The 27,398-nt window shown below is 47.4% G+C and overlaps 2 protein-coding genes across 3 annotated transcripts; one reads left to right on the top strand and one right to left on the bottom strand.

The window, feature by feature from the left end:
* Positions 1-512: 512 nt before the first annotated feature.
* Positions 513-23,197, top strand: LOC135808752 (4'-phosphopantetheine phosphatase-like). 2 transcript variants are annotated; one of them, XM_065321980.1, is made up of 23 exons: positions 513-736; positions 1,667-1,746; positions 2,594-2,771; positions 3,511-3,562; positions 3,957-4,149; positions 5,360-5,452; positions 6,131-6,190; positions 8,239-8,257; positions 9,581-9,645; positions 10,624-10,743; positions 11,046-11,124; positions 11,972-12,036; positions 13,102-13,260; positions 14,048-14,160; positions 15,227-15,314; positions 16,000-16,151; positions 16,426-16,478; positions 19,055-19,104; positions 19,565-19,669; positions 20,492-20,592; positions 20,958-21,026; positions 21,195-21,263; positions 22,049-23,197. In XM_065321980.1, exons 1-23 carry the CDS (start codon positions 637-639, stop codon positions 22,218-22,220), a joined length of 2,235 nt encoding a protein of 744 aa, XP_065178052.1. In that variant the 5' UTR covers positions 513-636; the 3' UTR covers positions 22,221-23,197. The 2 variants fall into 2 exon arrangements, with proteins under 2 accessions (XP_065178052.1, XP_065178051.1); XM_065321979.1 differs by having other exon boundaries at positions 8,239-8,353.
* LOC135808753 (sperm-associated antigen 8-like) lies at positions 23,190-27,398 on the bottom strand. Its single transcript, XM_065321981.1, has 2 exons — positions 26,836-27,398; positions 23,190-24,055 (listed from the first exon to the last, which is right to left on the bottom strand). Exon 2 carries the CDS (start codon positions 24,030-24,032, stop codon positions 23,394-23,396), a length of 639 nt encoding a protein of 212 aa, XP_065178053.1. The 5' UTR covers positions 24,033-24,055; positions 26,836-27,398; the 3' UTR covers positions 23,190-23,393.

Raw genomic sequence — 27,398 nt, 5'->3', positions numbered from 1 at the left:
CTCCTCATCGCTTATAGTTATACTATTTATACCAAGAGTAGATAAAGAGTAGATTATCAATGATACATGACATTCATGTACATGTAGTTACTTAGTTACATGGAGTCATGGACTGCATATCGTGCATGCATGCACTACCGGGTGCACCGCACTCACATTGACTCAGTCACAAGACAGCCTACCTAGCGCTACCCTACGCCCGGTTCACACACTGCTAGCTGTACGAGTACAGCTAGCTAGCTTAGTAGCTACATACCCGGTCAGCTACCGCTGCACTGCATGCACTATCCTGATCCTAGCGAACTAAAAAAAATACTACAAAAGTCAGTAGATACGTAGTCTTCGCGCTCGATCGGGCGCCGGCGCGGCCCGCGAGCTAGCTGGAACGCACATGTGGCACGCGCCACACTCGTACTCGTGGTTGACAGTTTCCAGTGGTTTCAGTTTTTCGAACTGATCAGAGCATTCAGCATAAATGCGCATGATGATTGATTGATTGTACCAAGCCCATAAACTGTTTATGCACTCTTGGTTGTACATGCACGAAAATATTGGGTTGTTGTTGTTGAATATCCCTTGCGCTTGTGCGGGCTGTTTTTCGTTTATGCTCACTGTCGTCGACTGGAAAAGAGCAACATGACTGAGGTTGATTCCACATACGCTAGTAGTTTCTCACTTCCACCAAGAGAAGCGTTTCGGAATTTGGAAAATGCCAAGCGCTTCGCCATTGATATCGGTGTGTACAAATCAATTATTTACTTCAGTTGGGAATTTAGAAGTCATTCTTCTGAGATGTTAATGACATTACTGTAATGGCCATTGGTAATTTTGTTTCTGACATACTAGTAGTTGACACACGTGCAAAAGCAATGCATGGGCTGACAGTCAAAGCTTGAATTAATAATATGTATGGCATTTTTGGTTCCTCAATTATCTTTTTCGAAAATAGTTCCTGCTGACAAATTCATGATTTTTTTGTAAATGGGTACGTTTGTGTTCCAAAAGTTTCTCAGTAGGGCGGAGTAGAATAGAATTTGCCTGTAGTCTGTAGGAGAAGATGGTAGACCGAAGTGCATGAATGCAGATCTACCAACCAACTTTAGGAGATCAGTGCCATCTCTGCTTCTCCGCCCATCACCCAAATCATGTTCAGGTTTGATTGATTGATTGATTGATTTTTATTTGAAAACTGTGGAAGGAAAGATGAGGGAGAGAGAGAGGGAAATGAGTGCTATGTGTGGTTTCAAAGATGCAGTTGTCAGTCTAGACTCTGCATGGCGAGCGTGATCAGTTCTCTTGTGCGTTGAGAACAGTTCCTTGCCGGAGTAAGTAACTCTCTCTCTCTCTCTCTCTCTCTCTCTCTCTCTCTCTCTCTCTCTCTCTCTCTCTCTCTCTCTCTCTCTCTCTCTCTCTCTCTCTCTCTCTCTCTCTCTCTCTCTCTCTCTCTCGTACAGGCTAGGTGGCTATTGATTTCACTTTTTAATGTCAAGCTGGTCCGGCTACTTTTGTTCAAGCATGTTGCAGTTTCCGAGCTCGAACATGTCGGGCAAGAAATCATGCGGCTCGCAGTTTTGCCACATTCACCGGGTTTTTCTCTGGCTGCAACTGGGTGTGTGCTTGCTTGGTGCGTCTGTGTGTGTGCTGTTAACACTGCTCTCCCTGGCAGGAGGCTCATTGGCAAAGCTAGCTTACTATGCTGAAGAACAGCGGCCTGCTGTCCGCACCACCAAGCAAGAGCAGGACGATGTGAGTTCGCTGTGTACGCACTAAGCCCTATGGTGTGACTAAAAGACTTTGCCAGGCTGTGCAGACCCTGTACTGTTTACGGACAATTCCTCTTTCTTAACCCGTCTAGTGGACGAGTGCACTATCTCTCCACCGGTACTTTCATAACATGATACATTGTATGTACGAATAGTGCCAAGTTCACGCTAGGCTAGAATAATCAAAAAGTCGCCCTGCGTTGGTACCAGTGTCATGTGTGACTGCTGCCAGGCAATTTCTCACTGAACACATCCCTTTGTATCAGTAGCTGCCGGTGTATACTAATAGCCTGCCTGGGTTCATGTACAGAGTTACAGAGTATTTCATTGCAGTGGATGCTGAAGAAAATATTCTCCTTTTTGTAAAATGTAGAAAAGAGAAGGGACGCGCATGTATGGGTACGGGTTATGAGCAATTTTTTTGGTTTTGTAAATAAGCATGTCGGAGACAACTTCGATATCCAGGAGGACAAGTTGTACGGCAATCATTATTTATTGTTGATTCATAACTGAAGTGTAGCGACGAAGACTGGAGAGAATTGTTCTTGTTTCACCGTACTGTGCCATACTAGTCCTGTCCATATCATACAGCTGAATTACGTAGGTTCACTGAAGATCATAACGACAGAACGGTGCTGAACATTTTCTCCTTCTACTTGTAAAATTCTTTTTTTCTCCAACTGTTCGTTACTACACTTTAGCTATGCCTCAACAATATAGAATGGTTACCGCACAATTTGTACTCCTGGTTGTAATCTATATTCTTGTTTCTCTTTGGAAACACTGATTTATGTAGTGGATGTGTGTGTATGGTTCCTGTGACATTCCAGAGCGAAGAGTCAACTGGTTTCAAAGTTGAAACAATAAATGAGCCTGCGGAGGTGCTTCACTTTGTCAAGTTTGAGACGCGGTATATCGAGTCATGTCTGGACTTCATCACCAAGGAATGTCCAGCTCTACGCAACGGCAGCTCAGGCCACAAGCAAGGCCAGCATTTGAAGGCAACAGGTATCTTGTGTTCATACTGTTCAGTGTGTTCAGTTTGTGTGTGTGTGTGTGTGTGTGTGTGTGTGTGTGTGTGTTTGTCTGTGTCTGTGTTCTGTGTCCCATATGGTGCAGTGGTATGTGCAGCGATTTCCAATCGATAGGTTGCGGGTTCGATTCCCGACGATTATGGTCACACACGTCTTTCTTCTCTTTCTCAGACTCTTCCTGACTTTTCTTTCATTCTCCTGGGTGGTTACCAACAGCCAGTGCATGCCGGAGTATGTGGTGTGATGTGTGGGCGGCAAAAAATAAAATAAAAAAGACCAAAAAGTAGGGATTCACTGGCCAGAAAAAGCCACTTCATAGCTGTGTGGTGTAGACCAGGCTGAATAGTGGCGGTCAATTCTTCAGCCTTGCAAGCTGTTGAATGGTGCAATCCCAGCACAAGCTGCTATGGCTTCTGCTGTAGCATCGCTTTCATCGCCTCCGGCGATGGGCGTCCAATGGTCCAATGGTCTGTGTTCTGTGCAAATGGGGTGGGGGGCACGTGACCAGTGTGCGACAGTGAGCAAGTACAATTGATTGTATGTGTGTGTGTGTGTGTGTGTGTGTGTGTGTGTGTGTGTGTGTGTGTGTGTGTGTGTGTGTGTGTGTGTGTGTGTGTGTGTGTGTGTGTGTGTGTGTGTGTGTGTGTGTGTGTGTGTGTGTGTGTGTGTGTGTGTGTGTGTGTGTGTGTGTGTATTTTCTTTCTCTGCATCAGGTGGCGGTGCTTTCAAGTACCGTGCCCTGTTGGAGGAGAAGCTTGGTGTTCTGTAAGTTAGTGAGAAAGTCGTGTATGTATGTGTACCTCTGCTACATCACCCTGATCTGAATACTAGTATTGACGAAGTTTGGCTGCATTGCAGGACATGGGTTAACTGGGTTGTGCACGCGCCAGGCGTGATTATCCTGTCACCTTTGTTTGACATTCTTTAGATTATCCATGAATCTCTTGTGTGTGTCCTTGTGTGTGTGTGTGTGTGTGTGTGTGTGTGTGTGTGTGTGTGTGTGTGTGTGTGTGTGTGTGTGCCAGCTAGTTCGGTTGGTGGGTACACTTATGCCAGATAGTGTTGTGCCTGTTGCCAACGGGCTCGGCTGTGCGTGTGTGCGTGAATATGTTAACCATTACTGGATGGTCCTGCTTGCGTTGTGTTTTCTTGGTCTCAGCGTAGACAAAGAAGATGAAATGCATTGCTTGATCACCGGTGCCAACTTTGTCCTGAACCATGTGCTCAACGAGTCCTTCATCTACTCTAAAGGTGCGGATGGTCAGTCTAACTATCGCTATCGCAACAACACTGGCAACAATATCTTCCCCTATTTGCTGGTCAACATCGGCTCTGGTGTCAGTATTCTTAAGGTAAATAATTACTAAATATGGATGTGTGAGGACTGTATTTCCCCCGGCTATGAGTCAACCCCAATTCAGTGAGTCTGCATAATCCATTTTTAAGTTACCACCACTTTTAGTTTTCAATTTTCATACATGATCAATCTCCATTCGGTCACACGTTGATGTCTGTGTAGCTTGTTGATAGTTCTTATCTTGTTTGTTCGAGTGTTGGCCAGTATTGCCATCGTCCATTTCTTGTTTGTCTACTTCAAAGTATTTTTATGCTGTGAATTGTGCAGCAAAAACAAGCAAACATTGAGTTCAACTGAGAGGTTATGTGTTCATTTACACAGTACACAGGACCGGTGCATTGCAATGTGTACAGGGTTACACTGACATGGGGATGTTTCCTGGTATAAGTCGAATCCCGGTTACAAATCGACCCCTGAAATTTGGGAAAATCATTTTTTTCAGTTCAATAAAGGTTGCCGTGTAGCCGGGAAAAGAGGGTCCGCCTAGTAGTGGCGTGGAATAGAACTTCTCTGGAGGATACGTGCAGTAGAAGGCAATGTTTGTGGTCTGTGCATGGAGTTCAACTGCAACATGACTGGCGTGATACCAGTGTTTACTCATGATGTCTACTGTATTGTCGCGTATAAAAGCTTGACCTGTATAGAAGCATGACTTGAATAGAAGCTGATTTTCCAAAGTGCGCCGTGACACAGAAGCACGATTTGACTAGAAACACATGTACTTGCACACTACATGTGTGGTAATGTACACTGCACAGTGTAGACTGAAGATGTTGACATGTAGAAGCATATTTTGAATAGAAGCATAACTTGAATAGAAGCACGGATTGAACCCCGGCTTATACGGCCGTAAGCACCTGCTTTTATACGCGACATTACGGTATGTTAGCTTAGGATTGGAGATTGGAACGTTAAGCTTGGCATGGCTGAGTCTCCATGCCACTGTTTGTGCAAGTCACACCTTTTACGATAATCCATAAGGCTGAACAGGTTGCGACTTGCAATCGAGTGTTATTCCAGTCAACCATGTGTTATTCCAGTAAACCATGCAACAGACACTCGAAAATTGAGGTGCAACTATATTTGGATATGACGTATATCCGGGGCAGTACGATAGTGTTGATACTCATGGTCTGTAACTCGTAGCGCAGCGGCTTGGTTAGATGAAGAATGTGTGTTTCATTCGACTGCTGTTCTTTGTTCAGGTGGATTCTCCCACTGAGTATCAGCGTATCGGTGGTACTGCTATGGGTGGTGGCACCTTCTGGGGTCTTGGCTCTCTGCTCACAGATGCACAGGTAAGCAGAGCTGTGTGTGTGTGTGTGTGTGTGTGTGTGTGTGTGTGGTGTGGTGTGTGTGTGTGTGTGTGCATGCATGCGTATCTGTGTGCGCGTGTGTGTGTGTGTGTGTGTGCACATGTGTGTTTGTGTGTGTTTGTGTATGCGTGCACGCGTGTGTGTGTACGAGTATGTGTGTGTTTGTATGTCACAGCAGGTGTGGCACTCATCAATGTCGATTGCCGTCGTACATCCTGGCATGATACGGTTATGCCGAACGGTTATCTGTACAGATGCATTCACTATGTATGTGTGTGTGTTGGAGAGGGGGGGGGGGGGGGGGGGGGGGAGGGGCATGTTTGTTAGGACGTGTTCAGACTACCGATAAAAAGTGACCGATTGGGAAAGTTTCCAAGGTGATTTGATCACATGACGTTACTGGCACGTTACCGGCGGAAAAGGTTTACTGTCGCGGCTGCTGCGGCAGTAACACTTTTCCGTCATTAAAAAAAGTGCTCAGGCTGGGAAAAAAGGGAAATCCCTTTCCAGTGGTTTATCACCGTTTGCCAGGATTCACGGTAGTCTGAACGCGCCTTTATCATCCTTGTTTAAGGAGAAGGGACACGTGGACACGAGTTATGAACGACTGGGGAGCAACTTCTTGTTTTTGTCCTTATTTCTTTCTTTTCTTCTTTGTAGGGGTTTGATGAACTTCTGGACTTGGCCGAGAAGGGAAGTAGCCGCAGCGTTGATATGCTGGTGAGTTGTGTGATTGCTGTCCTCATCTCAATGCCGGTGTGTTCAAATGTACTCCAAGAGTTGATTTGTTGCCATGTTACTGATAGCTGCGAGCAACTAAGGATTTTTGTGTGCAATACAGTGTCCGAGTACATGCAGAAAGGGGGAGTCTATTCTGGTTGACGGTTGAGACGGAAACTGAGTATGGATCTGAGTTTCACGTATATGTTTAAAGGGAAAGTTCGGTGAAAAATTTAAATTTCAGGGTCCGTAGAGTTTGGGGCGCTGAGTCGAACGGTGTTGGTCCCACGTATCTCCGACAAAGCGTTCTTGAGATATTTTCCGTTTGAAAAACTGAGTTTTTGGGGCTGCGTCATGCGGCCGTGCCACACCTCCTGCAATATCATAGCGTGCAGCTAGGTCGAAAAGAGTGCATGAAAGCAATAGTGTCAATGCTATTTCAAATGATTTGGCGACCGATAGTAGGTTGTTCAAGCGACCCCGAAGACGTAACAACGTGTGAGAGTGAGGATGCAGCCATGGCTGACCTTCATGAATTCGGTCTGGGGCGGAGAACTTCGGTACAGTATTCTGCTGAAGAAATGGCTGCGCGGGCCGGTCAAGAGTGAGCGCTGCTGCGTTTGCGACTGATGAAGAAGCAGCAGCTATTGCAGACGAGGCTGATCTTTACTTATAAAGAAGAGGCACCTGTGACGTGTGTCTGTGTGTGTGTGTGTGTGTGTGTGTGTCACGCTCCTTATAAAGAAGAGGCACCTGTGACGTGTGTTTTTGTGTCACGCTGCCCTGCGAACCCTGAAATTTAAATGTTTCACCGGACTTCCCCTCTACAGTTTCACCAGACTTCCCCTCTACAGTTTCACCGGACTTCCCCTTTGAAGAAACTGGATCTGACCATCTTTTTTAAAAGTTCTTTAGGAACAGTTGCTTTGCAATCGTTTATGTGAGATCATTTGTGCACTTTGGGCCTTTAAATGCTATTTTATTCTTCCGAGTACATGTACTAGTGGTTAGCATATGAGAAGATATCACCAGTTGCCAGGTCAGTGGACTACATGGACACTTTAAACTGAATTTAAACGAATGAACAGGTAGCAAGTGTTATAGACAAGGGCGTTGAAATTAGTGGAAAGACACAACGCACACTCTCAAGCATTGTATCGCCATCCGCCCACACAGATATGCAGACACGTGTGCACGGGCCCAAGGACAAGCAGCTTGCTTTCTTTCTTTCACCTTGCAATGGGAACACGGTGGAATGGTTGGTAGCCAGCGTGGGTGTGCTACTGTGCTTGTGTTTGTGTCCGTGTGCGTGGGTGTGCTGCTGTGGATGTGTTTTGTGTGTGTGTGTGTATGTGTGTGTGTCTAAACGGTGGGAGGTGAGTACCGTACTGGCAATATATATGGTCGCAGTGAGGCCATGAAGCGTTACATTGGCACATGTTTACCGCACGCAGGGCGTTACATGCAAAGTCGCACAGGAGCCGTTACACAGGTTTCATTATTGCCGCAGTCCTTTTTTTGCTATTGCCGCATCACTTTTTTTGCTATTGCCGCATCATTTTTTTCCTATTGCCGCATCATTTTTTGCAAACTGCAATGAAAAGATCGCCGCACCCCGCCGGACGCGCGTTACGAACGCAACGAAAATTTGTCGCACTAGCCTGGTCGCGCGTTACGCCGCACCCCCCTGCGTTACGCGTTACGCGGCAACATAATATTGCCAGTACGGTAGATCAGACCCACCACCAAATGCTCAAAGACCGAAATCCCATTAGCTGCATCCATGTTACCCTCGTGCCAGGCCACGCCTTTGATCCTAGAGGGTGGTGGCGTTCCCACGGCAGATGCGGAAAACTCGGCTTTTAGCCGAGTCTCACGCGAACCGTGAATTTTTTTATTTTATTTTATGTGTGTGTGCGCGCGTGTGTGTGTATGCATACATGTGTGTGTGTGTGTGTGTGTGTGTGTGTGTGTGTGTGTGTGTGTGTGTGTGTGTATGTATGTATGTGCATGTATGTATGTGCATGTGTACGTGTGCATATGTGCAGGTGTCCGACATCTACGGTGGTGAGTACGCTGCACTAGGTTTGCCCGCCGATCTGACAGCCAGTAGCTTTGGCAAATGTGCCCGCTCCAACCAGGACAAAGCCAGAGAAGATCGACGTATGTCAGTGTTTCCTAGACAGTTTTTCAGTGTTTCCTAGGCAGTTTTTCAGTGTTTCCTAGGCAGTTTTTCAGTGTTTCCTAGGCAGTTTTTCAGTGTTTCCTGGGCAGTTTTTCAGTGTTTCCTAGGCAGTTTTTCAGTGTTTCCTAGGCAGTTTTTCAGTGTTTCCGAGGCAGTTTTTCAGTGTTTCCTAGGCAGTTTTTCAGTGTTTCCGAGGCAGTTTTTCAGTGTTTCCGAGGCAGTTTTTCAGTGTTTCCTAGGCAGTTTTTCAGTTTTTCCTAGGCAGTTTTTCAGTGCTTCCTGGGCAGTTTTTCAGTGTTTCCTAGGCAGTTTTTCAGTGTTTCCTAGGCAGTTTTTCAGTGTTTCCTAGGCAGTTTTTCAGTGTTTCCTGGGCAGTTTTTCAGTGTTTCCTGGGCAGTTTTTCAGTGTTTCCTAGGCAGTTTTTCAGTGTTTCCTAGGCAGTTTTTCAGTTTTTCCTAGGCAGTTTTTCAGTGTTTCCTAGGCAGTTTTTCAGTGTTTCCTGGGCAGTTTTTCAGTGTTTCCTGGGCAGTTTTTCAGTGTTTCCTAGGCAGTTTTTCAGTGTTTCCTAGGCAGTTTTTCAGTGTTTCCTGGGCAGTTTTTCAGTGTTTCCTAGGCAGTTTTTCAGTTTTTCCTAGGCAGTTTTTCAGTGTTTCCTAGGCAGTTATCTGTTCCACTACTGTGACAATGTACACTAGCGGATTAAAAAGAGACCTTCTATTGAGCTGCGAGTGCGTTTTACTTTGAAACGAGGGAGGCTCAGGAGTGGGCCGTTTACATGAGAAAAATCCGCCCGGGCTTATTCGCCTCGGACTTGGTTTTCAACCGTTCACATGACGGTTGTACGGGGCTGAGTTCAGGTGGGTGACTGCGAGTTATGCGTGCATTTTATTTTTCAAACCGTGCATGAGCGCAGTGGTACATGTCTGTGAATGATGAAATTTAATTTGGATCCAGATGTGCCTGCTCGCGCTTCTACTGCCTTTCCGATTGGCGCTTATTTTTTGAAAAGGTGAAGCCTTCACTGAACGAAAAATCTGGGGTGCGTGCACACATGTGTGTGCGTGCGCAAATGTGTGTGACCAGGTGTCAGTTGTAGGTTGCCTGAATGGCAGCCGTGCTTTCATGCCTACTCCCATGACACCTATTGTCACTAGTCGTACGAGTCGTATGCATTGTATGTTTTCTCATTGCTTTGATGTTGGCAGCGAAATATCGCCAGGAGGACATCACCAAAAGTCTCCTACACTTCATCAGCAATGATATTGGCCAGGTGAGATTTAGTCATGTTAACTTGTACCCGTGTGTTTGTGCCTACTTGCTGTTGCCAGCAATCGTACCAGGGGGTTCTAGAAAGTGTTTTTTAAACAAAGTACTTACGTACTCTGGTGTTGTAGCACTTCCTGATTCGTACTGCTGCATCTCACACTCCAGCACTGGCATAAAAGGGAATTGTTTTCCGTTGCTTGCACCATTGGTTTAGGTTGTTAGGATAAAGTATGTGGAAGTAGCGTGCAAGCCAAGCCTTACTGACCCATACCAGTGCTGGTATGGGTCAGTAAGGCTTGGGTTGTACGCTACTTCCACAGCTGATTGCTTGTTGATGTTGGGATGTACGATATCGGAACATGGATTTCTGTTCATGTAGCACCGGCACGTTCTATTGTATCTTGTTAAGATTGCTGCTGGTGTCTCCAGCCAGCTCTCTTGCTTCATCATTGGGATTGGCTTCATCCCAATGACATAACCTTACTTTACTTCTGCCCATTGGACAAGTAACGTTACAGTGTTGCTCAATGAATTCCAGTCGTGTCACTCAGGTACGCGCCGGGCGGTGCGCAGCCCTAGACCTGCGAATACAGGGCTGCGAAATGATGCAGGGCGCAAACTTGAGTGATGCGACTGGATTTCTTTGAGCAGCACTGTATGTGTGTATTGAAATTGAGATGGTGACCAATACATTTACTAGCTCATGGTGCATTGTTCTCCCGTTTCTACTACAGTACTGCCGGTCGCCGGAGAGCTGGGGGGGGGGGGGGGGGGGGTCAGCCTCCTAGCCTAGACCGTTTCTATTTTGATGTATTACAGTCTATGCAGAGTTGAGTCGCCGTATATACATTGGTATGCTGTGCTTGGGGAGATTCTAGCCTGTCCGTTCTTCGGCGCCTGACAGTACGGTGCAGATTCTCAGTGTGTATATCAGATTTTTTAAACCATCATTGCTGTCCCATGGTCCCCATCTGGTTTTCAGATTGCCTATTTGAACGCTCGCTTGCACAACCTGGAGAGGATTTACTTTGCCGGGTATTTCATCCGCGGCCATCCGTTGACCATGCACACCATCTCCTTCTCCATCAACTACTGGTCTAAGGTATGGCGGTCGGTGGACTGCTGGTATTGGCAGCATCTTACCCTGCCAAACTTCACTCAATATCTGCAATGGTGATTGGAATGCGATGAGGTGTTCTGTGATTTGTTGTTAGAGTTCTGTATTTCCCCCTGCATTGTAACGTTACTTTCCATGCATGTGTATTGACAGGCCAGCGTTCAAGTCCAGGCTCGGTTTCGTGTGCTGTCATGGACGTTACCTCTCATGCTGTCATAGATATAGAGATTTACTGTCTCCCTCACTTTCCCTGTGTCTCTTGCTGCCTGTCCGGTTGTTGATGTCAGGGTGATATCCAAGCGTTGTTTCTCCGCCATGAAGGATACCTTGGCGCCATTGGTGCGTTCTTAGCTGGCGCCGGACCAGGTGAGCTCCTTACGAAGTTGTTCTCGACTTGCCCTGGCTCTATTGGGCACGCCGGTTGAGGGGACTCACTTACTTGTGCTTTGTTGTTTCCAGTGCTGTGTGTATGTGTGTGTGTGTGTGTGTGTGTATGTCTCTCTCTCTCTCTCTCTCTCTCTCTCTCTCTCTCTCTCTCTCTCTCTCTCTCTCTCTCTCTCTTCTCTCTCTCTCCTCTCTCTCTCTCTCTCTCTCTCTCTCTCTCTCTCTCTCTCTCTCTCTCTCTCTCTCTCTCTCTCTCTCTCTCTCTCTCTCTCTCTCTCTCTCTCTCTCTCTCTCTCTCTCTCTCTCTCTCTCTCTCTCTCTCTCTCTCTCTCTCTCTCTCTCTCTCTCTCTCTCTCTCTCTCTCTCTCTCTCTCTCTCTCTCTCTCTCTCTCTCTGTCTGTCTGTCTCTCTCTCTCTCTCTCTCTCTCTCTCTCTCTCTCTCTCTCTCTCTCTCTCTCTCTCTCTCTCTCCGAGGCTCTCTCTCTCTCTCTCTCCGAGGCTCTCTCTCTCTCTCTCTCCGAGGCTCTCTCTCTCTCTCTCTCTCTCTCTCTCTCTCTCTCTCTCTCTCTCTCTCTCTCTCTCTCTCTCTCTCCGAGGCTCTCACGTGCACTACACTCGGGGATAACTGGGTGCTAGCATTCGTTGTATTCCTTTATTGCCTGCTGCGTGCATGTACTCGGTAGCACAAGCGATTCTCCTGGACTGTTTTTTGAATAGCATTCAGCTGTTCACTGTCCCATGTCTAGCATTCAGCTGTTCACTGTCCCATGTCTTGCTTGATGTTCAGCTGTTCACTGTCCCATGTCTTGCTTGATGTTGCTCCTAACAGATGACACCAGTTGGATTGAGCACTCTTTTAGCAGTGTAACACCCCAGCGAAAGGACACCAGCATTGTAGGTCTGCATGGTTTGCTGCTGTTGTTGCTGCTGTCGCTGTTGTTGCTGTTGCTGCTGCTGTTGTTGCTGTTGCTGCTGTTATTGCTGTTGCTGCTGTTATTGCTGTTGCTGCTGCTGTTGCTGCGGCTGCTGCTGCTGCGGCTGCTGTTGTTGCTGCTGTTGTTGCTGCTGTTGCTGCTGCTGCTGCTGTTGCTGCTGCTGCTGTTGCTGCGGCTGCTGTTGCTGCTGCTGCGGCTGTTGTTGTTGCTGCTGTTGCTGCTGTTGTTGCTGCTGTTGCTGTTGTTGCTGTTGTTGTTATTGCTGTTGTTGTTGTTGTTGCTGTTGCTGCTGTTGCTGCTGCTGTGCTAGTCAAGATGTTCAGCATTGTCTCTTGGACATTGGAATTGTGTGGTGACATCCAGGAGCATTGCCCCTGGTACACAGAGCATATTGCAAATTCAGAACTGTCATTTTATGTTATGGTAGTGTGGGGTTCAGCTGACATATTAAGTGAAAAGTATTACTCAATCTGAAGACGGAATGGATCAATGGAACTTTGTGAACTCATCAGCGCAGTACAGAGAAAATGGGGCCGGGCATGATAGCAATGAGAAAATTAATACATTCTTCAAAGCCAGATTTAGACCAGGCACGAGCGTACCTTGCCGGAGTGCTCAAACTGACAAGTCAGTGAACTCTACATAGTGGAAACAGCAAAAGCACGAGCCCACATAAGAGTACTCAGCTGCTACAAGAGCGGTACTTACTGGATTGAAACTTTCAGTGTGAACTAAAAAGTACCCTCAGGATATGCGAGAACGTACCATGGTTGTAGTATGGGTGCACAGTGCACAGTGCTATATTTTAGTACCCTGCATTATGCTACAGCAGAATTCTAGAGTATTGTTGTTGTCATCGTCATCATCGTTGTTTGTTTGAATTCTTTATTCTCACGATGGCACCATCGCCGATAAGAGATTGTTGTTGTTGTTGTTGTTGTTGTTGTTGTTGTTGTTGTTGTTGTTGTTGTTGTTGTTGTTGCTGGAGCTGCTGTTGTTGTTGTTGTTGTTGTACGTGGCTTAGTCGTACGACGTCCTGGAGTTGGAGCGGCAGAAGTGGAAGCTTCAAATGCTGCCCCTACTTGCCTCACGAAGCACCTACAGTGCTGATTTGTTTGATCTGACGAATGATGCAAGTGCACGTGAACACTGGATCAAGCTCATGCAGGATGGTGTGGATAAGGTACGTTCATTTGCACATGGGTGCACGCTAGGGCTGAAGCAATTATACCGATAACTCGCATATCGATCGTTAAGAGTGCAATCGATAATCGTCAGTGTTCAAAAACGAGTGCTAACGATTTCTGATGCATGCATATCAGTGACAGCGTTATAGCCCTCGCACTTCATCCGATAGTGAATACCAGTACAGTCATGTACTTTCAGGAGCAGTACAATTGATTTGTGGCTTTGAAAGAGATCGGGAGAGAAGGCTTTGTCTTTTTGGTTCATTTGTGGGAGAGGTCGGAGAAGAGCAGCTGCCAGAGGGTGATGACAAGATTATTCACGCTAGAAGCAACATGAAATTCTCTAGTTCATATTGATAAAACCAGCCAGATGTCCACAGATGTCAACAGTGCGGTGCCACAAATTTCTAACGTAGCAAAGGTATCATGGAATTTCTTCATAAACTGGTGTTCGAGGAACACGGGTAGAGCCGACAAGAATCGATAAAACCAATATGTCGATCGTTAATGATATTGGTGGATCGTTAGGAGTTGTTGAATGATCGTTTCAGCCCTAGTGCACGCACACACAGCTCACAACCGAACGGGATGCTGTGGAAACGAGCTTGGCATGCTCAATGTGTGTGTGTGTGTGTGTGTGCGTGCGTGTGCTTGTGTGTGTATGTGCGTGTGTGTGTGTGCGTGTGTGTGTGTATGTTAGGTATGGGGACTGTAGCTTCCCTGTATTATAATCAAGGTCTTGCCATGCAACAGTTGATGACCGTGTTGATCGTGTGTGTGCAGGTTGCCCAGCATGCTGCGTCAAGTCAGCTGGGAGTACCAGACGCACAAGATAGGGCTCAGCAGTTTAAGAAGAACTACTTGGAACGTATCAGCTGTCTAAACACCTCGCCGAAGTAAGCATCAAGCTACACATGCCGCAATGAAAAAATAACGGGATTTCTATTTGAATCCGATGAAATCTTTCTGGCAATCAATCCGCTTGCCAAAGCGGATTTTTTGCCCAAAGTTACATTCTAATAATTATACATGCCTCTTTTCGTATGTTCATCTGTGTGCATCTGTGTGTGTCTGTACTAGCTGTCTATCTGTCTGTCTATATGTCTGTCTTAAGAAGAAAGTGACTGGACCATTGCACAGGAGGGCAGAAGTGATCACGACTACTAAGTGGACATTTTCACCGTCAGAAGAAGACCAGTATGGTCAAAGCTCAAAACATCAACTCAGTCATGATCACTTCTACCCTTCTCTGAAATTTTTTTTTCAGAGGGTGGAAAAGCCTCTTGTACGGGCAAGAACAAAGTAATACAGCTAGCGTGTGTTGAAGAAGAAAATGAGCGGAAACATACTATGCTGTGAAACACGCATGAGGCATGATCAGGGCAAATGACAGCTGAAAAGAAAAGGAAAGAAAACAAACACACACACACACACACACACACACACACACACCCACACACAACAACAACAAGTGCCATACGCATGAATGTTAACGGCCAACGCCAAGGCCGACACCATCGCAAATTGCCAGCCCACCGAGACGACGACGTGAACCCCGGAGACGAAGGTCGACAGCCCGGAAAACAGCAAACTGATGGTGGATCCGCACCCAGGACATGACGTTGCTGTAGGACTTGTCCCACCTGGAGGCAAGGCGCATAGCAGGTCGCCGTTGATACGCACGGTACTCTGTGTGCAGTGCACCATCAGTTGAGCAGACCAGCGGGGTGAAGGATGCTCGCAGCTCCTCTGCGGCCGCCTTGTACTTTCTCTGGTCCAATCACTTTTTCTTATGTTCTACTTTTTTTGGACATGATTAGATGCCGGTTTGTCATCGCTGAGGTCGCCAACTAACTACTTCCCAACTGTCTGTCTGTCATTTGTCCCTGTTCGTGAACTTGTGTGTGTGTGTGTGTGTGTGTGTGTGTGTGTGTGTGTGTGTGTTTGTGTGTGTGTATCCAGTCGTTACGGCTCACTGAGTATCCGTAAGCTGCTGGACATCCGTGGACACTGCCTGCTGGAAGCTGGATTCTTTGATCCATACTCAAAGGTACCTGTGGTAGGCTAGTACCCATCACCTACACTGCATTGGAGTGGGTCTCTCAAACTGCATAATGATAAAAAAGAGGAGAGTTCCCACGTCCGCGTTACAACCAGCTATAGCAGTTACAATTGTGTTGAGAAACACAACCAGCTTAGGAAGTTTCGGTCAGGCATGGTGGTGGCCTGGCACAAGCAAGCTGCATATGCTCGACTCATGTCATGGTTTATATACAGTTAGTGCAATCAGTAACACAGGGTTGTCATGCCGATCCATCAGATGACCAGAGCAGCTCATGGTTTACTGAAGAACCTGTGTCTTCCGGGCTCAGTAGCGTTAGCATGATCCTTGGCTTTCTGAGCAGGTCTTAGTGTAACCGCCCTTGTCCATCGAGGCATTGTTTTCAGCGCTCACTGTCCCTGCCTACATTCTATTTCACTGGCGTTGCTTGTAGCAAGCTTGGTTTGACATAAAGAGCTTGCTACAAGCACAGACATGATATATGTGTACTTAACCTCTGGCCAGTTAGCTGTTTTGACCTTGTTAGATCTGGTCAGTGGAGCTCCGAGTTTGAACCCAGCACAATGCATCAATGTCAGAATGCTCTCACTGCTTGTAGGCAAAACGAGCTTTACTGTGTGTGTGTGTGTGTGTGTGTGTGTGTGTGTGTGTGTGTGTGTGTGTGTGTGTACAGGAGAAGCAGAATGAAATTGAAGCTGCATTGGAGCTGTTCCAGCCGCAGATGGAGCGCCTGCAAGCACTGCCGTTCCGTGAGCGACAGCTAGCACTCGTAAAGAACGTGCTCGCCGGAAACATGTTCGACTGGGGCGCCCAGGCCGTGGTCAGGTAAGGATTGGCATGGCTGCATGCGACTGAAGAAGTTTACTAACTTTCTATCACAATACTTATAGCATTTGTATGGCTTGGTGGGTCCTCTTATACATGTAGAATTTTACTTGTGGCCGGGGAGTTCCGCAAGGTGCTGGGGCTGAACTGTGGCTTGAACATATGTCTCGTTCTGTGGCTGATTTCTGCAAGACACTAGATATAATTTTTTTAAACTTTTTCTTCGTGTAATGCTTTCCCGGTTTGGGAATTCCTCTCACGGTGCTTGTTCTAGGCTCCTGGAAGGCGACGGCTTTGGCTTTGAGGAGTCCCTGAAGCAGTTGCCAGGTAAGGGATTGATATGGATGCACTGACAGTCTGTGTGTTTGCTAATCAGTACCTGTAGAGTGGAAGTGTAGGTGCACCTGTAGGTGCTTGGGATTAAGCATTTCTACTTCACTAGTTGGCAGTGTACCTGAGCAAGCAGCATAGCACTGTTGGGCAGCCTGTATGCAAGCACCATGGAATCTCTGCTGTGAGTGTGTGCATGTTGCTGTATAGCACTGCATATGCAGTATGGGAGGTACATGGGTGGTGGTGCAGCTACTACACTGCAGTGCTGGCCAAAGAAAATTAATCCAACCTAATGAATAAAGTAGCCGCGTTAGAGTGCACTGACCAGTGAGTGTAATGCTAGGCCTGCGTAGGCCCGGCCCTATTTTATTCATGAGGTTGGGTTTCTTTGACCAGCACTGTAGTACCTTGTGTTACTGTAAGACATGTATATATAACGAGGAAGCAAATCTAACGTTTTAACGGATGACATTTCTTCGTTATAATAAGATCCGTTGAGGCCGTACTGCTTCATATATGCTGTGTGTGGATATGGCAGAATACTGCAAGATCGTTAACATATCTTCTCGTTAACCTATGAATTTTGGACAATCGTTAAATTTGCGACTCGTTATAATAACATGTCTTACAGTATGTACACTTGGTAAGCCTAGTCTTATATATGCCTAGTCGTTTGTATGCCTAGTCTTTTGTATGCCTAGTCTTTTGTATGCCTAGTCTAGTAGTCTTTTGTATGCCTAGTCTTTTGTATGCATAGTCTTTTGTATGCATAGTCTTTTGTATGCATAGTCTTTTGTATGCATAGTCTTTTGTATGCCTAGTCTTTTTGTATGCACACACATGCCAGTATGGAACACACACACACACACACACACACACACACACACACACCACGCGCGCACACACACACACACACCACTCGCGCGCGCGCGCACACACACACACACCTTGACCTTGACCTTGACATACAGCTGCCGTTAAACGGCTAAGCTGCCCTCGTGAGGAGGGGAACAAAGGGGTAGCATCACGGCGGCATGGCAGAACATCCGGCCTCATGCCGTTGCAGATCCTGCTGTCTGCGGTATTTCTCGCCGCACGTTTCTGTGGGGGACACACACACGCACACCACACACACCACACCACACACACACACACACACACACCACACACCACACACACGCACACACACACCCCCCCCCCCCCCATACACACACGCACAGTAAGGGGCACGCAAGTATTTTCTTCTTATCCGCGGATGTTACTGTCAATCGCTTTGAAGAATGTTGGCAGTTTTCAGATCAGACAGGCCGGCCTGTCTGCAGTACAGCCGGTAGCAGGTAGTACAATGCTGTACTCATGTTCTGGATAAGTAAAAGACAACAACTCGATGCAACTCTGGGCCTAACACATTCGCTATCACTGCGTTCACTAGGCTACATCGGAGCAGTCCCCCCCCCCCCCCCTCTCTCTCTTCCGTGGTATATGAGCAAGCTCTTCGTGTTGGTATTGCACACTTTCCCAGCTGTGGGGTGCCGCGCTCGTTTGTTATCTTAGAATGAAGCTCATCTACAGGTGCCGCTTCCATCAACTATCGCCACTACTTCACTCTCAGGGTGTGGACTTTCTTTTTAAGGCCAAAACAAATAATGACCTTGTGTCAGGTCGGCCGACCGGGCCACTTTTTCCCAAATTCTGAGACTTTTTTTGTCCCAAATGTACCGTACTGGCAATATATGTTGCCGCGTAACGCGTAACGCAGGGGGGTGCGGCGTAACGCGCGACCAGGCTAGTGCGACAAATTTTCGTTGACTTCGTAACGCGCGTCCGGCGGGGTGCGGCGATCTTTTCATTGCAGTTTGCACTGCAAAAAAAGGCTGAAAACTGTGAAAGCACGTGTACCGCGTGGTGAAAAGTTCAAAACTGGACGCAGCAGGAAGTCCTGACAGCAGCAGCAGCAGTGATGACTAATGATAGCCACGGTGACTTTGTAATAATTATGTTGTACACTCATTAACTGTGTGAGTGACAGTAGTTTTTGGAGGAAGCGCTCTTCCCCTATGTCACTTTCCTTTTGATGATCTTTTTGTGAACAGATCACTCTGATAGTTAAAATATACAGTCTTCTATTGATATCGTTGTCGCCCTTTGCCGTCGGGTTTGTAACAGTTGGATAGCAACTGAATTTCTGTGCCTTCAATGTGGATGAAAAGAAAAAAAATGATGCGGCAAAAGCAAAAAAAATGATGCGGCAATAGCAAAAAAGTGATGCGGCAATAGCAAAAAAAGGACTGCGGCAATATAGAAACCTGTGTAACGGCTCCTGTGCGACTTTGCATGTAACGCCCTGCGTGCGGCAAACATGTGCCAATGTAACGCTTCATGGCCTCACTGCGGCAACATATTCCGGCCGACCGAGTCTCCTTTTTGAGGGGTTGCCGACCGGAAACAAGCCAATTGTTTTGGCCTAATCAGGTCATCAAGACGTCCATTTGTTTTGGCCATCCTCTTTGTGTGTATGCCGGGCCCATGCAAACATCTGTGTTTGTGCTCGTGCGTGTTTTCATCTTCAGATCGGCCATGGCTGAAAGATGGGTTTGATGAATACTGTAAGCGCTTGGAGGTAAGATAACAGTTATCGCAATATCGTATTGTCACCAGCGCAGTGGGTGCGTTTGCAACAGCCGCGTGTGATTTTGTTGTTGCATCTGTTGATTAACCTATATTCGAGATGCGTATTCGACTATTCGTAATTAGTTTGAAATGCACTCTCTCTTCTTTCTCTCTCTCTTTCTCTCTCTCTTACTCTCTCTCTCTTCTCTTCTCTCTCTCTCTCTCTCTCTCTCTCTCTCTCTCTTCTCTCTCTCTCTCTCTCTCTCTCTCTCTCTCTCTCTCTCTCTCTCTCTCTCTCTCTCTCTCTCTCTCTCTCTCTCTCTCTCTCTCTCTCTCTCTCTCTTTCTCTCTTTCTCTCTCTCTCTCTCTCTCTCTCTCTCTCTCTCTCTCTCTCTCTCTCTCTCTCTCTCTCTCTCTCTCTCTCTCTCTCTCTCTCTCTCTCTCTCTCTCTCTCTCTCTCTCTCGTACAGGAGAAGCCCTACAAGTGTACAATGATCTTTGTGGACAACTGTGGGTTTGATATCATTCTGGGCATCTTCCCACTCGTCTGTGAGTTCTTGAAACAGGGCACAAAGGTAAGGCCTACCAAGGGCAGTGACGATGTATACCTGAGCACAATGAGCATTGTGCATTTCTTCTCTTTCATCGTCCTGACCAACTGGCTTCCAAAACAAAATGGTCTGGTCATCTGCCACTCTGGCCAGTTGGATAGGGTAAAGGTTAAAATAGAATTGGTGGTTCACAGCTGTTTGTGCTAGTGATCTCAACACAAGGTTACGAAAGGGATGGTTAAAGAGATCAGGACAGGAGAGAATGGACGCTGCTGAGCAGTAGAAACTATGAGGAAGATGCAAGTGGTGTTCGCCAAATATATGCGCTGATCTCCTTCCTTGCACAAGCAAATTTCAGCCATCACAAGGTTTCGAAATGCTCCCTTCAAGTTCTGCTGGTATGGTGCATTTAGGAGAACAGAAAATAGTGATTGCAACGTGGCTGAAAGGTCAGCTGAATATTCCCCTCGTTCAGCTGCTATATTTTCAACCAGGTGAGACTGCCTCCTTCTGAATCTCGAGAAGAGAGCAGGGGGATCTATAACTAACTGTTGTTTCGAAAACTATTCTGAAGTTTCTGTCGGAATCTTCCTCAGTTTCCTCTATGTACAAGCTGGGCAGAGCGGCCAAGTCTGCACATCTACCATTGTCCGTATGGGTTATTGTCGTAAAGCAGGAGAGCATTGTGGATGTTACTATATTTGTGTGTGTGTGTGTGTGTGTCCGTGTGTGTGTGTGTCCATGTGTGTGTGTGTGTGTGTGTGTGTGTGTGTGTGTGTGTGTGTGTGTCCGTGTGTGTGTGTGTCCGTGTGCGTGCGTGTGTGTGTATTGCTTGTGAATGTGCAGGTCATCTTGGCTGCTAACTCTCAGCCAGCACTGAATGACGTACAACACAATGAACTGCTGCTGCTTGCCCACCGCGTAGGTCAGCGGGCGCCAGAAGTGAGGTAAGAACGTACTCACAGCCAGCGTTCTTCAATTCGTTTAGCATATGCGAAAGCTATACATGCTGTGTATATGTACATTGCATTAATGTCTACACGGAGAAGCTCCTAATATAAATAAGGATATTCATAAGTTTATGATGACAACTGGATTCTGAGGCTGCGTTTGAAATTAAAATACTTGCGTATGACAATACCATGCATGTGAATGGGGTTTAGTATGTATTAGTAGTACTCTGCCTTTTGCGCTTAGTTCAAGTTTTTTTAATGGCTCAATATGCCTAGTTTCTATGCAGAGCCATCTGACATCTGACGTGACATGTATGCGTGTTTCCTGTGTGAACTTTGCTGATTGCTTCTCCATCTAGGACTGCTCTGTTGGAGAATCGTCTGGTCATCGTCGAGACTGGCTCAACATCGCCATGCATTGACCTGTCGTAAGTACAAAGTTGACAACTGGGTGTCATTCGTTTCACCCATGCAGGTGGCGTGAAATCATAGCAACCGAAGATTGGTTCGATTTTGGATTCGTGAAATTTGTGTGACCGGTGTTAGCTTTGAGAGTGCTTTGACATGGATCTTCTGTTCTGTGTTCTCTGTTGCAGGCGTGTAGATAGCAAGCTGTGTGAAATGTGCCGTGAAGTGGACTTCATTGTGCTGGAAGGCATGGGAAGGTTGGTTCAGTCTGGTGGACACTGTGCAGGGAGCATGTTTGTTTGTATTGCAAGTACAGTACCTCTCACAGTGCAGTCCAATCATTGACAGGGGCGTCGGAAGGTATTTTAGTGTGGTACGGTCAGCCATCTGAAGTACTATTAATTTTACTCGTGGAGGAGGGGGTGCTGAGCCGAAACGTTTGGAAATCAGTGTATTTTATCGATTCATGGGGTACCTGGGACACATAGTGGTATGGTCAATACCGTAGTGACCGTACCGTGCCCAACGCCCCTGATTGAACAGTGCGTATTGCAAGTACCTCTCACAGTGCAGTCCAATCAGTGAACAGTGAGCTGGTAGCTATGCTATTAGCTATGCTAGTCGTCATTCAATAGCTATAGCTCTTTCCCTTAGTAGTCGGGATGCCCTGTTCATTGTAGTGACACAGAAACCGTTGCGAATTTGGCAAATGGGGCGAATTCGCTCTAGTTTCGCCTTACAAATCAGTGTTCGGAAATCATTTTTTGCAGCTGCACGTACAATGGACTTCTTCGATCGCTCAAATATACAATTACTTGATAGCTTAGTGGTAGTGCATAGCTGGCCATAAGTGAGGGTCCCTGGTTCGAGTCCTGGTGGTGGCAGTCCATGTTTTCTTCACACTTTTTTCCCGTTCCAACTCCCTCAAACTTTTGATTGTTTCATTTATTGTGTGTGTGTGTGTGTACACACGCGCGCGTGTGTGTGTGTGTGTGTGTGTGTGTGTGTGTGTGCATGTGTGTATACCTGTGTGTTCATGTAGGGCTATCCACACTAACTACACTGCCCAGTTCAAGTGTGACAGTCTCAAGGTGGCCATCATCAAGAACGAGTGGCTGGCCAAGCGGCTCGACGGCGATCTCTTCTCTGCCGTGTTCCTGTATGAGCCTGCCGCCACGTCTTCAGCAGACAACGGGTGTGCTGCTCAAGGCTGATTGTCATCAGCGTATGGGGTGTGTGTTTCACCTCCTGCTTCTCTTTCAAAGTTGACCTGAACATGAACGGTGGCACGGCACGGTGGAAGCTTCCCGTCATGCTGCTCTCCACACAGTGAACTGGAAGCATACATGTACTTGGTGGCCATGAACGTCTCGTTATAAAATGGCGTGCGTAAGCATCGTGAATGCCAAGTGCTACACGTGGCGTTCGTATTCGTGCAGACGGTCATCGCCAGAAGAAAGAACACGACGAGCACACTCTCCGCCGATCGCGAGACTCGGTGTGTGTTGGCCGTGCGCTCGAGTAGTGCAGAACCACTCCGCTTGGCTGTGACGGTCGTTGTTCTTGGGCCGGCGTCCCTTCCCTCTCCCCTATCTATTGGTATGGTACACCCGTGTCCATATTCCAGCGCGCCTAAGGTGTGCCCGCTTCCGTGGGTCCTTGTTTACCTGTCGTGTTGGTAACAAGTTGGCTCTGTATTTTACTTCTGCCCTGGACATGCACACTTTCTCTTCTCTATTTTATATTTAATTCCATCCGATTGAACTCGGCATCTCTCTCCACCAATCACTGGGAGTTCGCTTTGCTGTTGAGAAACCAGACAAGCAAAGGAATTCCCAGACTGTGATCCACATACACCGCTCTCCACGATCGTGACGCGCAATGTTGATAATGGACAGGCCAGACACCATCACGAGTTGCTGACATCTTCTTATTGTAGATTGTAGAATTTTTAATTTCAAAATGACATTGTCTTGTAGTGAAGTAGGCAGACACTACCTTGATCGTATTAGGCTTGTATGAACTGACCACACGTCTACATTCTACATGTACATGAGACATGTACTGTCTAGTACCTAGAACCAGTCCATGTGTTCTCGGTTTGAGATACAACAAACACGCCCCCCCCCCCCCTCTCTCTCTCTCGCTTTTGCGGCGTAACGCCCTGTGAACAGCAACGCCGATATTTTAACCTTACTGTTTTTCTGTTACTCGTTCCTGCCTCTGCATCATTTTGGGCAGTAGGTCTTGGCAGCCCTATGTGGATAGCTTCTCAATTTCACAACTACCGTACAAATACATGAAGCTCGAGCATCTGCTGCATGAATGATTAGGTACTACGTGACTGTTTGTTGTGCTAACGTCCTCATGTTGGTTGCCTTATGCAGCTATCGGTCCTGACCATCCAGGGCCTGCTCCACTGGTGTAGAGAACGTTGCATTCTTGCGGAACGGAACACGCTGGGATGGCATGACGGTGATTCCGTCCACGGCTCTTCCACTTTCCAACTCGGCTTGCCAGAACGACGCCGGCGCTTCTCCATAGACGCTGTGCTCTCGCGTGTGCTCGCGCTGCCTGGGCACGTAATCGGACGTGTAGTCGGAGCGCGTTGTCGACGTGCAGTCCATCTCCGGCTCAGGCCCGGCCGTCTCCTGTTCCACCTCTGCCGCAACGTACTCGCGTACCTGCTGCTCGAGCTGCTGTCGCCGCGCGCCGACCGTGCGGTGACGCTGGGTGTCCGACTGTGCCGCGGCGCTGCTAAACGCACTGCCAGTGGTCGTTCCACCCAGGCCAACGTCGGCCCACGGGGCAGCTGACATGCTCTGATGACTCTCGGTGCTGTCTTTGCTCGCCGCCGCCACGCCTGTACTCAATAACCCCTGGTGGCCATCTCGGAAGCGTTCTCCCATCGGTCTGCTGTCATCTCCGAGCAACTCCTTTACTCCACGTTCTTCCACCCAGTTTTCCACGAGTGTCTTTGACCGCGAGTTGTTCACTGGTATTGGGTTGCGACCAAGTAGCGACATTCTCTCTCTCTCTCTCTCTCTTCCTGGGAGGAAAGAAAAGAAGCCACGAGGACAGCAGACAACCCGCAACACCATCGTCAATTAATTACTTCAACGTAGAATAGGAAATGAAGACGATTGTGTGTTGGTCTGGGGGATATTGAGCACTGCGACGTGTCGTCGCAGTGCAGTGAGGTTAGATACTGTCTACTATGTAGTAGTATGCCATCGGAAGTTAAATGTAGAGCAGGAAGTGCACGCGTGAGTTAGCAATGGAACTTGGCTCTGCCCTCATGGCAGTGAGCTGCTGAGTTTTTGTATAGGATTAGCAGCATGGCTTGAACCAGGGAGTAGTACATTACCTTTTTGTACTACTCCCTGGCTTGAACAGGAAGTGCATGTACAGTAGAGTCGCGCGCCCAAGAACGTTGTTTCCAAGGGGTTAGCCTGGGACGTTCTTATTTCGTCAGCAATCTGGCTGCGTTCTTATAGCACGTTCTTAGAGACAATCCGTACTGGATCATATGTATTCCACAAGCTGCCAGAAAACCAACACCGCCGTTCTTAGCTTTAGGTTGTGGCGTTCTTAGAATTTCAGGCTGGACGGTCTTGGGCTCCACGTTCTTCAGCGCGTGACTCTACTGTACATGAAAAGACCCGGTTGTATTATTCTGGTCGAGATCACTGCTTTAAACATAACTGTGCACTGCAGATTTAATCTTTGTGTGTCTCGTCACCTAGTCCTTGTCACCCTTGCAGGTTATCACGTTTTTATCTCTTCCAACCACTTGTGGACCATGACAATAGGGCCTGAGGACCCTTGAAAACCTGGCACAAGTCGATGAGTTCATGTATTTGTTTGCAATCAGAAATAATTGCCCATAGCTGTAAAGTACGAGCTAGAGCATGCATAGATGGAATATCATTTTATAAATATCAAGTCCAGTTCAAGAGTCCGTATACCCATTGCTGTGGGCTCTTGACAATATGAATACACATTCTCTCTACTTCTCTGTGACTTGCACTACTCCTATCACTGGCTGCATGCATATAACGCTATCCACAGATATTCAGATGAAAGCAGCAAACCCTACACACACACACACACACACACACACACACACACACACACACACACACACACACACACACACACACACACACACACACCATGATCTTGCAGGGCCTGCTGGATGGAAAGGAGTGCATGCATGACGTCTGTTATCTTATCCTGGCCTCTACTAGTCCCTAGTCTCTAGTCTGGTGTAGATACTGTCTGATAGTACTGTCGTGGACATGGAAATCCAGTCGCACGTCTAGCGGCCCCAGGGCGCTGGCCGTGCAGCCATGGATAAGCGGTACACACATGCATTTATGCGCTGCATGCAGCACGCTGGTCGCATCGGATCAACATGATTGTGCACCGCACGCAGCGTTCTGTATGCGCTGAGGGCGCCGGCCCGGTCAATCGACTAGATTTCCATGTCCACTACATGTACTTCAAAGTACATTGCACGCCGTGTAGGGTGTCCTGAAACCGGCTACATGTATGTCCTAAACATACTTACTTTAGAAATGACTTTCAGTGATTCTTCTCAAAGCCATGCAAACCCCTTCCCTCAGTATTTCCTCAGTGCATGTGTGTGTTCTGTCTGGTTGCTTGTATTGCCTATGGCTGGCTATGGCGTTGTGCATGAACTGTATATGTACCGTAGAGTATCACCAGAGCGCCCCACCTTGATTTTACAGCCAAGGGAAGAAAATTGTATGGCAGAGTGCTACTACGTTCGTACAGTGTGAGCACCTTAGTGTACTAAGGTCACACTTAGCATGTTTTTATGTAGAGCTCGCATCCGCTCGAAGGCAAACTGGGTACGGATTGGCTGTACAACGTGCAATGTGTGTGCAAGGTCCGTGTCGTATGACCTACAGACAGGAAACCACTTCCACAAGACAACCACGAAAGAAAGGACGAGATGGTGGAGCGCTCTGGCGGTACTTTACGGTACAATCCTTCCCTCGATTTGTGCCGGGTGAGCTAGCTAGCTAGCTGTCTACACTCCATGTACAGTGGTTGGTACATGCTGCCATTGCTGGCAAGTGAACTCCCACCTCATGAATATTAGAGAGGGGGGGGGGGGCATGTACACAATTGTACAAGGTCCTGGCACTATGAACACTGGGCAGTTCTTCGACACCTGACAGTGCTGTAGGGTGATTGTATGTAACAGCTTAAAAAAAAAGCTTAGAGTCGTGGATGGCCGCGTTTGGGCACGGACACTACTTATCAATACCCATTGCTGAGTCCAGTGCTGCACAATGAAATCCAATCGTGTCACTCAAGTTTACGCCTTGCACCATTTCGCAGCCCAGTGTTTGCAGGTCTAGGGCTGCGCAACGCCCGGGGGGGCGTGCTTGAGTGACGCGACTGGATTTCTTTGAGCAGCACTGCAAATGATATTGATGATAACAGATATCATAATTCACGTATATTCACAGGGTTGTAGCATCCGGTCCGGCCGCTCGGGCCATGCCCCGACGCCGGTGATATCGTAGTAAATTGGAGAGCGTTTATCGTGGACAGATGTAGTGTCTGTTGTACCAAGAGCCAAGCCAAGGGTAACTTACCTGGCAGTGGCATGTATGCTAATACTACAGTGCTGGCAACTGAAATCTGACCCCCCCTAGCGGTGCGCTAGCCCCGTTAGCGATCCGTACGAGACGCTAGGGGGTCGGATTTCAGTTGCCAGCACTGTACAATCATGTACATTGTACATGCAGTGGGGCTGTGTTTTTAGAGCAGTGCACTGGCATGGTGGCTTACCTCACTTGCAGCAGGATGCTACAGTCAGTGACGTTCTTGTTCAGTTGTTGGGATCTGGTAAAAGTGATCAGGTCAGCAAAATCCGCCGCTAGCTCGCTAACTCACAGTGCGGGCACACTAACCCTGTATACTGTGCTGTATCAACAAAAATTAAATGCTCTTTCAGCTGATCGCTAACGTAGTAACGAGTTGGAATGTCTAGATGTTCAACCGGTGCGCCGAGAATAGGGCTTCCAGCAGCGCTCTGTTTGTACGCGTCCTGCAATGCGTCACTCGGTGGTCATCCAGCTCCTTCAGCAGTTGTTCACTGATTTACTCCGCGCCACCGAGTTGAAGTATGTAAAGTGTTCTTGCGCCGGTCCTCGGTCAGCCCTCTCTTCCTACTCTGAACGATCGCCTTATTGCATAAATCTCACGAACTTCTTGAACTATAGGTGGACTCTACTATAGCCTGGAAAGCCGCAGCAATTTATTGGGAGTCGCTCTTTTCTCCTCGATAGTGATGGCGGCTAAGAATTAGATGTGTTGCATCAAGCTACGAACGAGGCTGGTAGGATGTATGC

The sequence above is a fragment of the Sycon ciliatum genome, chromosome 2, assembly GCF_964019385.1.
Source record: "Sycon ciliatum chromosome 2, ocSycCili1.1, whole genome shotgun sequence".
Classification (NCBI taxonomy): Eukaryota; Metazoa; Porifera; class Calcarea; order Leucosolenida; family Sycettidae; genus Sycon; species Sycon ciliatum.
Note: the sequence above shows the minus strand (reverse complement) of the source record. Positions and strands in the feature narration are given on the sequence as shown.

What these genes read in the sequence shown, in the direction of transcription:
- LOC135808752 (XM_065321979.1), top strand. Translation starts at nt 637, where the DNA reads ATGACTGAGGTTGATTCCACATACGCTAGTAGTTTCTCACTTCCACCA. An exon ending in GCCGCAGCGTTGATATGCTG is followed by an intron (nt 6,191 to 8,238) that starts GTGAGTTGTGTG and finishes GCATATGTGCAG; the next exon opens with GTGTCCGACATCTACGGTGG. An exon ending in AGCGAAAGGACACCAGCATT is followed by an intron (nt 12,037 to 13,101) that starts GTAGGTCTGCAT and finishes TACGTGGCTTAG; the next exon opens with TCGTACGACGTCCTGGAGTT.
- LOC135808753 (XM_065321981.1), bottom strand. Translation starts at nt 24,032, where the DNA reads ATGTCGCTACTTGGTCGCAACCCAATACCAGTGAACAACTCGCGGTCA.